The sequence below is a fragment of the Condylostylus longicornis genome, unplaced genomic scaffold (genome assembly GCF_029603195.1).
Source record: "Condylostylus longicornis isolate FDR11 unplaced genomic scaffold, ASM2960319v2 ptg000006l, whole genome shotgun sequence".
Classification (NCBI taxonomy): Eukaryota; Metazoa; Arthropoda; class Insecta; order Diptera; family Dolichopodidae; genus Condylostylus; species Condylostylus longicornis.
Window position 1 is genome coordinate 4206298 of NW_026577975.1, and position 15332 is coordinate 4221629.

Genomic DNA, 15332 nt, shown 5'->3' on the forward strand with positions numbered 1-15332 from the left:
GCATATGTTTTCAATAATAAATTAGAAAAAATTTAATAATTATATTATTATTAATAATAATAATAATTATAACTAAAAAAAAATTATAATATATATATGTATATATATGTTGATATATATAACGTTTTATATTTTCATATATTATTTATTTAAATTTTAATTTCCATATTTTGTTTTTTTTTGCTTTTTTTCTCTTTTTGTTTTAACATATTTATGTAAAAAGCAATCATACGATATACGATCATTTATTTATAATTTTTTTATATTTTCTATTTTAATTTATTTTATACATACTATATAATTCTTTCTGTATATTAAATAAATGTAGTTGTTTTGAATAATTTATCTAAATTTTTAATTTTGCATGTTAAATACTTATTTCAGTTTCTTTTTTTTTGTATTACAATCATGTATACATTTAATATATACCATTTATAATTTATTATATAATGTACGTTCTCTATAATGTAAAATGTTAATGTTTTTTTTTTTCATTATCTTTTAAATATTTCTTTTAATTCTTTTAAATATGATATTCTTTTTTTATATTACTTTATATAATAATGAACATAATTTTATACATATTTGTTTTTATGTTCTCTTAATGTTATGAATATCGAAAAATAAAATTAAAATAAGTAGAAAAAAAATTTAACTACACTTTAATTTTTCTTTTTTAATGTAAGTAAGTCTTTTAGGTTTTTTTTTGTTGTATATTTTATTTAATTAATATTTTCGTTTTTTATCAAATTGTATTTCTTTTTTTAAATAAAGTAAAAATGAAAACTGAAAAATTATTATATATTCGTATAAGTATAATTTTATAATATTTTTATATTTAAATACATTTTTATAAATTAAAATTATATTGATTGTATATTAAGGGTGTATATAATTTTATGTTTGAGATATATAAAACTTTTATTTTTGATTTCGAATGCTTTTGTGTTATGTAAGAATATTATGTTACCTATTAAAATATAATATTGTAATTAAATTATTTGAAAAGAAAAAATATATATAAAATTTAAATTATAACTTTATTTAGGCCTATTTAATTGTTATCCATTAAGTAAAGTAAAATTGTTGCAAATAATTTAAATTTCTGTTATAAAATTTAAAGTAATTTTGTTTTTAATATTACTAGACGTTAAAATATTAAATCATGAAATTTAATTTATTAACGTTTATTTAATATTAATTTATGATATAATTTAAATTTATTTTCGAAACTTTTGGCACTGTTCGAAAAACAAGTGAAAATGAAAAATTCTTATGATATTTAAATGATGAAATTTAAATGATTTAATAATTTAAATATTTTAATCATAAATCGAATAAGGTTACGATTAAATATTTTGGAAAAAATTTTCGTCATATTTAAATACTTATGAAATTAATGTATTTAAATTGTATACAATTAAATTATTTTATATTTTTTTTTTGTTATAAAATTTTATATTAAACTCGATGATATAAAATCTATTACATATTATTATAAATTATCGTTCTAAAGTGAGATTCGTATTTATATTTATTTATTTAATTCAATATTGTATTTCTCTATGGAAATCAAAGCGAATAAAAATAATAGAAGAAAAATAGAAATTAAAAAAAAAATAAAATAATATTATATTGGCACTTGATCAGTTTTCATTTTTAAATTAAAAAATATAAAAAAAATTAGAGAAAATTACATGTTAAGGTCCAACAACAGCTAGTTTTCTATTTATTTGAATTTTTTAAACAATTATATTTTTTGTTATCCAAAACACATTTTACTTATTTTTTTGGCAATTGTAATATAATTATGTTTGTAATGTATTTTACTGTAAATATACATACATATATATATAATTTCGTTTGATATTAAAGCAAAAATTTTTATTAAATTTTTTAATATTTAGCTATTTTTTGAGCATAATATATTGCATTTACATTTTTTTCTGTTGAAAATTAGTTAATTATATTGCTTTTCAACAAAACTTATGCAATATTTATGCTGATCGGATGCTGAAAATCATATAGCATCGAGATAAACGATACGCGTATTTAATTTTCCATTTATTTTTTTTGTAATTTAACATTATTGTTATATTATCGTTTAATTATATAATATTTTACAATATTTTTTTTATACTTGATTTTTATTTAATTACAGAAAACATGTAAAAATTGGTTTGCTTTCGTTTATATTGAAAAATTATTTTTCTATTGAAATTTTAAATATGTAATTTATGTAGGTAATGTTTTATATCATTTATATTATTTTGTATTATAATAATATTTTTTATAACAAAAAATCATAATAGCGTATGTATATACCTTTTCCAACTTAAAGTGAGGACATTTTGAATTTTAGTGGAAAGTAATGTTTTTGTAAAGCACGTTACAATAACAATATTTAGGAAACTGGAAATTTGTACCAAATATAAGTGAACATATTGATATTAGTTATCATATTCAAGGTTTATTTTACACCTTGATCATGCATTGTCTATATGCTAATATTGGTTAACTAATCTGAAATATGCCAAGTATTAATTTGTTTTTTTTTTTTTTTTTTTAAATTTCATGCGCTTTGCGTATTTATTAAATTTAATTTCTTATAAAATATAATTTTGGAAACATCCTTTTTTTTTGGTAAATATATTTTATTTCAAATAATGTCCTCTCTTCAAGTTAAAAAGAAAATTTATTTAAAATGAAAATGGGTATATAAGGTATATTGACTTGTATTTTAATCTATGTTTGTTTCACTCCATGCCGATTTATCTTGGCGTTATAGTATATCCGTTTCATAAATCTTATTAGTGGTTGTTTGTTGTGGCTGTTGTTGTGCTGTTGTATTATTTGAATTTATCTGCTTTACATTATCTTCATTGACTCCACCTATACTGTTATTACCAATATTGTGTTGCTCCTCATTAATATTATTTGAATTGGCTAAATTTTTTTCATTTTTTTCATTAACATTATTTAATTCAGAATTTAGATTTTTCATTGAACCTGTAACTGACATATTGAGACCCATTTTTTGAGGTAGATTTGATTCACTGCCAGTTTTTTTTAATTGCATAATATCAGTTGATTGTAATGCAACAGCATTTTTACTCATTTGTTGTAATCGGGCATATTGTTCCTGTAACATCTTTTGTTTTTTTAATAATTCTTGATGGCGCATTTCTAAAGCCAATTGTCTTTGAACATGATCATTACCTGATTCATTTCCACTTGATTCATTTCCATCCTGTAATCCAGTTAAATTACTGTTACCATTACCAATTTGTTCTGTTTCATTAACAGATGGTAAACGTTGAGGAACATTTGGGCTAGTTGGACTTGCCAAAGGACTTCGTGAACTTGTTCTTGGTGGTGGGGGTGGTGGTATTCTTTTACTACCAACTTTTGTTAATAATTCAGCATTACGTTCAGGAACTGGTGGCTTACCAACTGGTCGTATTGGTTGTGGTGGACTTGTGTCTGTATCTGAACCACTTGGATATGAATGTAAACGCCTTAAGCTACCCATTGGACCATTTGGATTTGGTTGTAATAATGTATTTGGATTACAATTGTTTTGATTTATTTCTGCTGTGTATAAGCTGGATTGTGATAATTGTGTTGTAATTGTGTTATGTAATGTTTGTGAACTGTCATCAGAAGTAGAATCGTCAGGACGCTATTGTATAGATATTTTTTTTTAAATAAAAAATTTATTTTATTTGAAAATAATTAGAGATGACTTTTATATATTTATTACGTTTAACATAGAATTTTACTTACTACTTCATTTTGAATATTTTGAGGTTTTGCAAATGTTTGCAATTCATCTAACAAAGCATCGAGTGCGTTTTCGGGTGGGACTCCCCCGCTGACAGTGATCGTCCCCATCCGGGGACTTGGGACTGGCTATATTACAGAGAAAAAATACTAGATTAATATTTTAATTTAAAAAATTCGATAAAACGCTTAAACATATCTTAAAGTAAAAAAAAAATTAGACAAATATAAATTTTTTTTTGCCAAAAATTTTTTTAATTTTAATTTTAATTTTCCTGAAAAATATTAATTTACATTAAATTTTCATTTAATTTGCGTTCTTATCGTAAAAATAAAACTTTCTAATAAAAAATAAAAAATTTTTTTATTAAAGAAGAAAAGAATTAAATATTTTGATTACGTTAATAATCTTTTGTATGCATGCCAATTTCATGTTGGGAGAAAAGTTTTAAGATGCAAAATATGTACATATGTAAGTACATAATAACTATTTTAATTTTGTAACAAACAATGTATCAAAGGAAATTTAGCAAATTTGTAGTTTTAAACAGGTATAATTTCTTTTTTTTTAAAGAAAAAAATATATTTATTTACTTTAATTATTCATTTTAAATATGTATTATACACAATTATTGAAAGATATATTAAAATTAAAAAAATTTAATATCTGTTTTTATTAAGTTTTTGAATGTCATCTCAGTAAATGTCATCCAATATATAACGTAAGTTGATTTGTTTCAAATGCACGTACATGAATAGATTAAGATATTGAGTGATATTAAGTGAGTGTATTGAAAGAGCGTTTTAAGATGATCAATAACATTTAATTCTTCTCTTTTAAGTCGGGTACGCGAGTATACTTTTTTATTATCGCGAATTCAATAGAGTTAATAAATTTTTTAGTTATAGTGCCTTATTTATTATAAATTATTTTTCAGAAAATTTCATTTTATTTTTTTATGTTTCTTCTTTTTGAAATTACACATTTTGATAATATTATATTTATATATTTTTAATTTAATATAATAATATATTTAAAAAAAATTATATTAAAAAATGTAAAAAAAAATTGAATTAATAGAAAAAGAAGTAGTTTTTATTTATTTTTGTGTGTTAAAATTTTTTTAATTTATAAATTTTTTTTAATTTAATATACACGATTATTACAATAAAATCCACATACATTTAATATTTATATATATTCAGTTTCATGCAATAGAATAAACGAAATAAATAAATAGTTTATTTTTTTTTATATAAATTTAAATTAAATTATAGAAAAAGCTTTCTAAAATGGCAAGCAAGCACTTTAAGCAAAAATTTCAAAACTTCGAAATATTTGTATACAATCAAAAATATAATTACATATATAGATATGAAAGTGTATGTACGACATTTCACACTTACATATTATTATGTAAATAAAACAAAAAAAAAAAAAATTTCATAAGCATATTTTTTATATATATAAGTTTTTTTGTGAAATAAAAAAAATATATATACATAATAGAAAAATATATATACATATATATCTAGTGTAATTTAGCAAGTGTTTTTTAATGAAAAAAAAACAAAAAAAAAAATAAAAAGGAACAGAAAAAATTTAATAAATATTTTTAATAATATTAAATTATAAAATTAATGTGAATTCAAAATAAAAAAAAAAGATGAAATTTTGATAAAATTTACAAATATTATTTATTTTCCTCATTATAGTAAGGTAGGAAAAAATTGAATTCATATTCAATATATTCATAATTAAATATATATACATAATAAATATATTTATATATAAACATATATATTAAAAGTAAATAAGTTAATTGTTTTATTTGTTTATAAATCTTTTTTAAAAATAAATCGCTAAATTATAGTAATAATAATATAGAAAATTTAATTAAAAAATATTTATTATACGATAAACTATAATATTTTATACTTTTTGTTAAAATTTTATTTTCAAGTTCTAATTAATATTTTATAAAATATTATACAATAATTTATATTTAAATATTATATTTCTGTTGATTTGAAACAGGAATCAATACTATAAAATACTATTTTGTTAGTATGATAGCTATAATTTTTTTAATAATTTTTTTTTTATTTAATTATATAAATATATTTCTTTATATATATATATATATACATATATAGGTTTTGGAAAAGGAACTTTAAAATATTATATTTACAAATTTATAATAATAATATTATGCTTTATATTTTTCTTTATAGTATTTACTGATGTATATATTATATACATGTATAAATATACATAAAAATATAAAATTAAAATATAAAAAAAAATATTTTTATTTTTTGCAATTTTTGTATTTTTTGTTTTAGAAGAAGACAAAATTAAAAATAGAAAATTATATATATATAAAATTTTTATATTCTTAATTTTAAAACACATTTTTATTTTGAAATATTACAATTAATATAAAAGACATTGAGTTATATTATTATAAAATAGAATCATTTCCAATGTACCTTACTATTCTATGAGGGTCCTTATATATCTTCAATTATAAATTTAAGATAAAAAAAAATTTTCTTGGTTTTTTTTTCAAATTAATTTAAAAAAAAAATGGTTATTTTAAAAATGAAAATTATGAAAAATTAAATATTATATAAGAAAAAAAAAAATTAAAGAGAAATGAGAATGAAAGTTTTATTATGGTATTAAGAATTGTTGTTCCTCTCTATTGTTTTGGAAAATTATTTTCCTTTTATATACATTATTGTTATATAAATTATGTACATAGTATGTAATCTTCAAATTTAAAATGAATAGTATTTTAAAAATATAATATTTAACAATTGATTGTTATTATTAAGAGATGATTTCCGTATTTTGTTGAAAATAAACTTTAATTTCCAAAATGCATACATATTTACTATTTAAATCAAAATTAAGAGATTTCTATTGAAATCAAATTTAATAGCTGTGATTTGAACATGTATAATATCATTTACAACCTGGGTCATGCATTAATAGCCGTATTACTTCAATTTTGAAGTCTGGTCAGTTCATATATTTTAATGAGCAATATTTTTTTTTTCAGTATCTTATATACATTCCATAATCATTATAAATCGAAGATTAATTATTATATGGTTGCATATTAAAAATTAATGAAAGTGAAATTTTTGTTTCATTGTACTTTGAAACTTAATCAAAATACAGTATTATCGTAATTTTATAATACAATATTAACATAAATAAAAATTAAATTTGTTCCTTTTTTTCTGAATTATGTTATGGCTTCCCTGTTTTTAGTCCTTTGTTATATTTTTTTAAACGAATGTGGAATAATTTGTGTTTTATTTCAATGATCATTTCCTAAATTGTTGAACTTAAATTTGAAAATATGAGAAATATTTTTGTTATATATGGAAATGATATTATTATACGGTTTTCAAGATTTTTAAATGATAAATACAATATTTAAAATATTATATCAAAAAACACTTAAAGAATATTTAGATTGTAGCATAAAAAATCAAGAGAAAAAAAAAATGATTTATAAATATATTGAAAAAGGAAAATGTAATTAAACGAATATTTGAAAAGAAAATAGAGATTCTAAATATTTAGTTAGTAGCTTTTCTGACATTTTTTTTTCAATTGTGCTCTTTATATAATATAAAAGTAAATTTATAAATGAAATAATTATAACTGTACATAATATTTAAATAAAAAACATAATATTATAGGAATAAAATATACAAAATCTGTATAGAAAGACCGTAGAGTAAAAGAGGGGTTGGGGTGATTGTGAGATGGGTTTATCATATTTTTGGGGGAAAATATATATAGTATATAGTATTTTTTTTATACATTATAAATTCATTTTTGGTTGTTATATTTTGTAATTTTTTTTTTTTGGTGGAACAAGAGTGAATGAAATTTTACACATTAATAAAATTTGACAACATTCAAAATTTATTCAAAATTATGGACAATATAAAAGAAAAAAAAAATAAATAAATTTGTTTAAAAACAAAATTAATAAAATTATTAATGTGATGTACTCTTAATATAATAAAATGTCAGAATATAATTTACAAATATTTTCTTAAATTAAATTATAAATAAATACATATGTATATAATATACAAAAAAAGAAACAAATAATATTAAGATTTAATGAAATAATTAAACTGAAATTTTTGAATAAAAAATGAAACAAAAACCAAATTGAAAAAAAGAGAAAATTAATTTTAAAAAGATTCAAATTAGTTTTTTTTTGCTTTGAGAAGTTTATAAGCGATTTGTAGTTAAAAAAATTGTAAATATATAAAAAAATTTTTGAAATAAATAAATTGAAAATTAAAGAATAAATGGAAAAAAAATTGTTATTTTTTTTTAAATTTATTATTTAAATTATTATTTTTTTTTTGTACAAATTTATATTAAACTATTTAATTAAAAAAAAAAATTTAAAATTAAATAGAATGAATTCGTTCAATTAATTGATAAAAATGACAATAATCCCCTCTATTATGAACATCGGTATCGGCCGATATATTATCGGCAGTTCTAATCGGTTTTAGGTTTCTTCTGTATTATGAACCGATACCGATAAAAATATTTCAACCGATTAAAAGAAGCTTTTTCATACAAATTTTTGTTTTTGTAAATTGGAGAAAAAGTTTTTTTTTCTAATGACATTTGTTTTCTTTCAAAAGTTATTTTCAAAAAATTTTTAAAACTATTTTGAATTTTAAAAAGTTGTTGTAAGAAAATTATTTTCTGTTAAATTTGTAAAATAAAAATATACATATATCGGGAAAATGTCGCGTGCATTATATTTTGAAAGTGAAGAAACTGTAGTAAGTGAAGAAACGCAAGCTATTCAAAGACGACGTATAAGATATTCAACTAATCCATTGGATTTAGACAACAAAATGTATGTTTATGTACCTATTTTATTTTATTATTTATATAATATGTACACATTTTTTAGGTTTATCCAGAATTTCAGATTCCTTGCCAGGTTTAAGTCCTCTTCCATTTTTTCTACTAACCGCGCAATTTGTTTTTTGTTGCTTACGATTTTACTCCTAAATAAAATATATGAATAACATTTTGAAAGAAAATAATTTAGAAAAAATGCTTACATTTTAAAAAAGCAATTAATTACACCAGTTTCCTTGATAAAATGAAGATTTTACAAAAAAAAAATTTGTTCCCGCTTTTAAATCGGTGAAAACCCGACAATTTATCGTTTTCATAATACCAGCTAATACGTTTCCTATACAGGGAAAAAAAGCTTTCCCGACTCCGATAAAATTTACTGATAAACAATGTTGGTAATACAAACGCAAAATTTTGCCGATAAATTATCGTTTATCGGCCGACACCGATATACATAATAGAGGGGAATATTGTATAATGAGTAATGGAAATAAAATAGGTAGGTTTTAATATCGTTTTTCTCTTTTTCGCAATTCAATTTACTTTTACTCTTTGAGTTCAAGAAGAACAATTTTTTATTTTAGTTTCACTCCCTATAAATTACCATAATTAACGAACTAATGATTATTTTATTTAACGAATATTTACGATAACCTTTTTGATATATGAATTGAAAAAGAAATATTTGGTAAATTATTTTTTATTTTATAATGTTATTTTAATAATTTATATTTAATAACAATATTGCTTAATGGCATAATGACAATTAATATCGAAACTACTCATATATAAATATGTATTATAATAGAGCAACATTCTATATATAAAAAAACAAATAGATTAATATGTGTATAAATTATGCATAATAATATATAAATACTCTTTCGAAAACTATACAATTATGTATATGTATATGTTAAGCTATATATATATGTATATATATATATATAAAATGTAAATTAGAATGAAGATTTTAATGACGAATTCATTCTACTTGCAATTTAGTGATTTGGGTAAGAAATAAAATAAAAAAATTAAAGAAAATGAATTTTAATTATTTAATATACTTTTTTTTATTAATGTTATTATTATTGTTTTTTTTTTTTATTTGAGTAACAAAAATATATACTTAGTTAAAATAAAAAAAAAAAATATAAAAAATATAAAAAAAGTAGCTTTTTTAAAAAAAAATTGTTTTTTTCATTTTTTTTATTTTACTTTTACTTTTTTTTTAAGAGAACAAAAAAAAGGACTTTACTCAGTGATCGCCTCTTTGAAGTTAGAACTCCATCTCCAGTTGAACTATAATAAAAAAGAAAACGACAAAACGAGAAATGTTTTTTTGGTTTTTTGCTCTTTTTTCTTTTCTTTTAATGAAATTGTTTAATTTTTTTTTTGTGTTAAATAAATAATTTTATTCATTTATTTAGTTTTAATTTTTAATCAAATAAGAAATTATAAAATGTTTAACAGTCATTTTGGAGATTTAATTTTTTTTTTTTTTTTTTTTTAATAATAAAATCATTACTAAAAATTTAAATTTATAAAATTCTTTAAAAATAAATTTCGATCTCTTTTTTTTTTATATAGAATTATTTAAAATTCATTTTTGACATTTTAAGTTTACGGGGCAGAATTTAGATTTTTTCGAAAATTCAAGGCATTAAAAGCTCTACATTTAATTTGTACACAAATTTTTGAAGGCTTTGCAGTTCTAACTATAAGAGCTGCATTTTCAGAAATACTCCTTATGTTCTTTTGTTTTTAAGAATTGCAATTGAGCTTTGTTTTAAGCTTTTAAAAAAAGTTTATTTTAATGGGAATACTACGCGCATAAAGCTCTAAAACAAAATGTTGAACCAAAGTTTGTGTAGAATTTGTTGCATGCAATTGAAAAGAATATTTTAGGTACTTTTTTTTATTTAGGAGTAATAAACCGGCTCAAAAGAATTAAATATCAAGGATTTGAAGTACATATATTTTTGATATAAAAATATTTATAGCCATCGGATTTTACAAAAAAAATTAGAATGTTACGAGTCGAGTCTAATGATTTGAAATTATATGATTTTTAAGAAATATGAGGGAATTTTTGATTTAAAAATTTTAATATTTTAAAAAATTTCAGAATCTTATACAGTAGTTATAGTACCATTGTTAACAAGTTGTTGCACCTAAAATATATTAAGTGTTATATTCCACAGATATAAAGAGAAAATAAACATTAATTTAATTATAAAAATAATTATTTTAAGAATTTGTTAATTATTGAAAATTTTTATAATATTAATATTTGTATAGTATGCCAAAAATGAACTTTAAATTTAATATAATGCCAATTTTTGCAAAATTTTATTAAAATTTTGTTTTATAAACAAACAAAAAAAAAAATGGCAATTTATGTTTTTCAAGTTTATATTTTTTTAAGCTTCTGAAACTTTATAATTTTTGATTTTTTTTTTTTAATACATTAATTATAATAAATTACTTGGAGCTCAATAACATTGAACACCGAAAATAAAATCACATCAAAACAAATAAAGAACGTTAACATTGAGTTTTTATTAAAAAAAAAAAATTAAAAAAAAAATATTTTTTTTTTAGCTTTTATTTTTCAAAAAATAAAAAGTAATGGTAAAAGTATTAAATATTTTATAAAAAATCAAAAAAAAAAAAAAATTGAAATAAAAATATATATTATTATATATAAATATATAATATAATGTATATATAGATAAGCCTTTTTTGTAATATATTTATTTTAAAGAGAAAATTAATAAATAAATTATATAAAAACAAAAAAAAAATAAGACCCTAGAAAGATCATTGGAAATGTTTTACTTATTATATAATATTTTTTCTTTATGTTTCAAATTTTATTTTAATTGTAAACTATATTGGAATACTTCTTCCTCTGTTGTAAGTATACTGCTTTTTATTTTGTACTAAAATCTAGTTTTTTTTTTTATTTTATATAAATATTTAAAATATATAAAGGTATATATGATTCTTTTCATTTTAAATAAAATAAAATTAAAAAAAAAAAATGTTGCCAAATTAATTATGAATAGTTTTTTGATTTAATATTTTTTTTTAGTTATATATATGTTAAAAATAATAATTTTGTTTAATTTTCAAATTAAAATAATTATATTAATAAATAATAAAATATTAAAGTAAATTTAAATAAAAAAATTATATTTTATTGAATAAAAGAATAAAAATAAAAAAAAAAAACAAGTGATTGAAGTGATTTTTTTTTTGTTCTAATAATTATAGTGAGTTCTCATTTATAATTAATTTTTAGTGTTAATTTTGCTCTACATGTTTATATTTATATAGAAAATATTATATGAGTGTGCAATTGAATTAAGTATGTGCTTTACAAATTAATATGCTTTGTGTATTCTTGTATAAATATATTATTGTTTATAATTCATAAAGGATTATATTTGTAATATATAAATTGCCCTCTTATGATCAATTAAAAATAAAGGCTTGTCCGTTAGATATGCAATATAAATTTCTCTTTTTGCCAATTTATCAAATTTAATATAACAATTAAATTCCGTTTTATAAAATTCATAGTTTTGTAAGTAATTCTTTAAATACGTGAATTTGTGGCCAAAATTAAATTATTTAATTTTTTTTTTCTCAGAAAATTATATTGAACAATTAGTAATCAATTGAAAAATTAATAATTATTTTTCTATATTTTTCAAATCGGTTGCAGTTTTTTAAGTAAAATTTATATACTCGTATCTTAAGTAAAGAAACATTAATAGATATATTGTAATCAACATATAATAAAATTGACGTACACGTACACTATCAGTTTTCTCCTCAGTAATAAACTAATATTATTATTATGATATAAGTAAATAATGAAATATGAACAGAGAATTGGTAAGAATTATGAAATAAAAGAAGAAGCGTGTGGCTGATTCTTTTATTGAAAATTGGGAAATTTCCTCATTTTAAGTATAATTACTATTTAATTTTCCTTAGATAATTTATATTGAAAATCTTGTAAATAGATTTTTGAAAATAGATTGAATTTGGTGATTTTAATCAAGCTGTAAATTTAAGATAGATCAATTATTTAATATCAATTTATATCAGTTCCTGGCAAATAAAAACGTGCCACAATTATAATGATGTCAAAAACATTTTTATTAGGGTTATATTGCAAATATATATGAATATATTAAAAATGAATTGTCATTAATATTATACATGTAAAAGAAAATTTTTATTCTACATCTATTTTCAAGAACTTCTTGAAATGAGTTTAAATTTTTTTTAATATGATTTTAACCGAGGCGCTTTATGTGAAATTCAATATTTTTGCAAATGAGAGGTCTTTGATATTTTTGCAAGCGAGAATCGATGCCTTTGAGCACTTAAAAGATTTTGTAATCTTGCGTTCCAATAAAATTTTCAATTTTAAAATATTTATAATGGAAATGTAAGAAACTGTATTTTGAATAAGAAAAAATTGTTTTGCAAAATATTCTTTTTGTATTTATATATGTATATGTTTTACGGCTTTGAACTTGAATATATTTAAATATGTTGTATTATAGCAATGTTTAATTGAATAATTGTGAAAAAAAAGTGTAAAAGACTGTTTAATTTTTGTGAGAATGCCGTGTATTTAGTAATGATAATTATACTACAAATACTTTATATGTGAAATTATTTATTTTTGATGGTAATTATAATTTTATATATGTATGTATACAAAATGTATGAATTATTTTAATTAAACAAAAAAAAACAAAACAAAAAACGTATTTACAATGAAATTAAAGTAAAAAAAAATTATTTTTATTGAATGTATAGCTATGTATGTAAAATTTTTTTGTCAAATATTAAAAATAATTTTAAAATATGAAATAGTTGATATAAAAAACAAATGAGAAATGTTTTTTTTATCTTTAGTATAACTATAATGTTGCATTTAATGGAGTTAAAAAAAATAAATAAGAAAAATAATAAATAAACAATTAAAAAAAGAAAAACAGTAAAAAAAAAAACAAATTTTAAATAAAAAACACAAAAATTATGACAATTTTAGAAAATTAAAAAAACTAATTTTAATTAATATTTTTTTTTTGTAATTATTATGAACAATAAAACGCCAATAAATAGTTCAATTTAACAAACAAAAAAAAAAATGTGATCAAATTTTTTATTATTTTTTTTTGGGATTTTTTTTTCATGTTTTATAAATTTTTTGTTAATTTTTTCGAATAATTAATTAGAAAATAACAATATATTTATAAATAAAACTTAATATATAATAAATATTATTTTTAAATATAACAAAAATATATCAACTATAATATAGCGCAGCTGCCAATTGCAAACTCAACAATAATAAAATTATAAAATGAAAAGCTCAAAAAAAACAAAAAATATTTAATATTTTTTTCTTTCTTTAATTTTAATTTAAAATTTATATAATATAGTATATATATATATATATTTTGAAAAAATTTTCAAATCTACTGATAACAAAAATTAAGTAGGAATAGAAAGAAAAAAAAAAGAGAAAAAACGAAAAAATGAAAATAAAAAATCAAGCAATTTTCTGAAGAACTTAAGATTTTTTTTTTGTGTGTTTTAAACTGGCAATTTATGTTTCTGTTTCTTTTTTATACATAATAATAAATTCTACTTATTGTCTAATGTTTCGCTATGCAATAGATGTTTAATTAAAAATAAAAAAATTTTATTATTAAAATAAAGATATAAAAGATAAACACATAAGGAAAATTGAATTAAATAAATTAAAAATGGCAGTGCATCTATAATTAAAAAAATTTTAAATTTGAATATGAAATTTAATAAAAAAAATATATGAATTGAGTTATTTTGGATACGTAGGAATTAAATTTCCATTTTATCATTTGTTGTTGAATGTAACTATTATTAATAATATAGTAATAAAAATAATTGTCGTATAACAATATTGTCGTAATTGTCGTATTGAATTCAATTTGTAAAATTTTTTGAAATTTTAATCGATAAAAGTAATTAATTGAAAATATTATTGCAACGAATAGTAATATGAATTAAATTCAAAAAATGTTTTATACATATAATATAATTAATTTTTGTTTTATAAAAATTATAGTACTTTAATTACTTATGTAATATTATTGTTAGTTACAGATACGTGTATAATTTTATTTTTCGATTTTCATATGCATTGATAATTTGATAATCAGTTTATTATTATGTATAGTTGTTATGAAGTGCAAATGAAGTGTTTTTTTGTTTGAAATATGAATTGAATAAATATATGGAGAGTTTAATTCTCAAAATTTAACTATTTTGAAATATGAGCACGATTATAAAATGTAGCTATTTCAAATAGAGAAGAGCTATAATTTAAATAATTTTGTAAATAAGTTTTGATATAATTTGAAGTATTGATAATAAGATAAAATTATCTGTCAATTTGTATATTGTAATTATTTATGATTATGTTTTATATATGTATTGAACATTGATAGCCTAATAGTGTAAGAATTTTTATATTTAAAATATTAGATTTGTCAATATTTATTTTGGAATTCTGATTGCTTATGTAGCCATTTAACGTTTAAAATGAAAA

General features: G+C 18.7%; 1 protein-coding gene across 20 annotated transcripts in view; it reads right to left on the bottom strand.

The window, feature by feature from the left end:
• Positions 1–1690: 1690 nt before the first annotated feature.
• Positions 1691–15332, bottom strand: part of LOC129618456 (uncharacterized) — a 260920-nt gene continuing 247278 nt past the window's right edge. For 16 of the 20 annotated variants that reach the window (XM_055533211.1, XM_055533226.1, XM_055533217.1 and 13 more), the window contains 2 exons: positions 3787–3912; positions 1692–3682 (listed from right to left, as the gene is read on the bottom strand). In XM_055533211.1, the coding sequence (XP_055389186.1) occupies positions 2783–3682; positions 3787–3912 (1026 nt within the window). In that variant the 3' untranslated portion in view covers positions 1692–2782. Of the gene's footprint in view, positions 3683–3786; positions 3913–9931; positions 10010–15332 lie in introns of those variants that run through there. The other 4 variants (XM_055533229.1, XM_055533230.1, XM_055533216.1 and 1 more) reach the window with 4 other exon arrangements.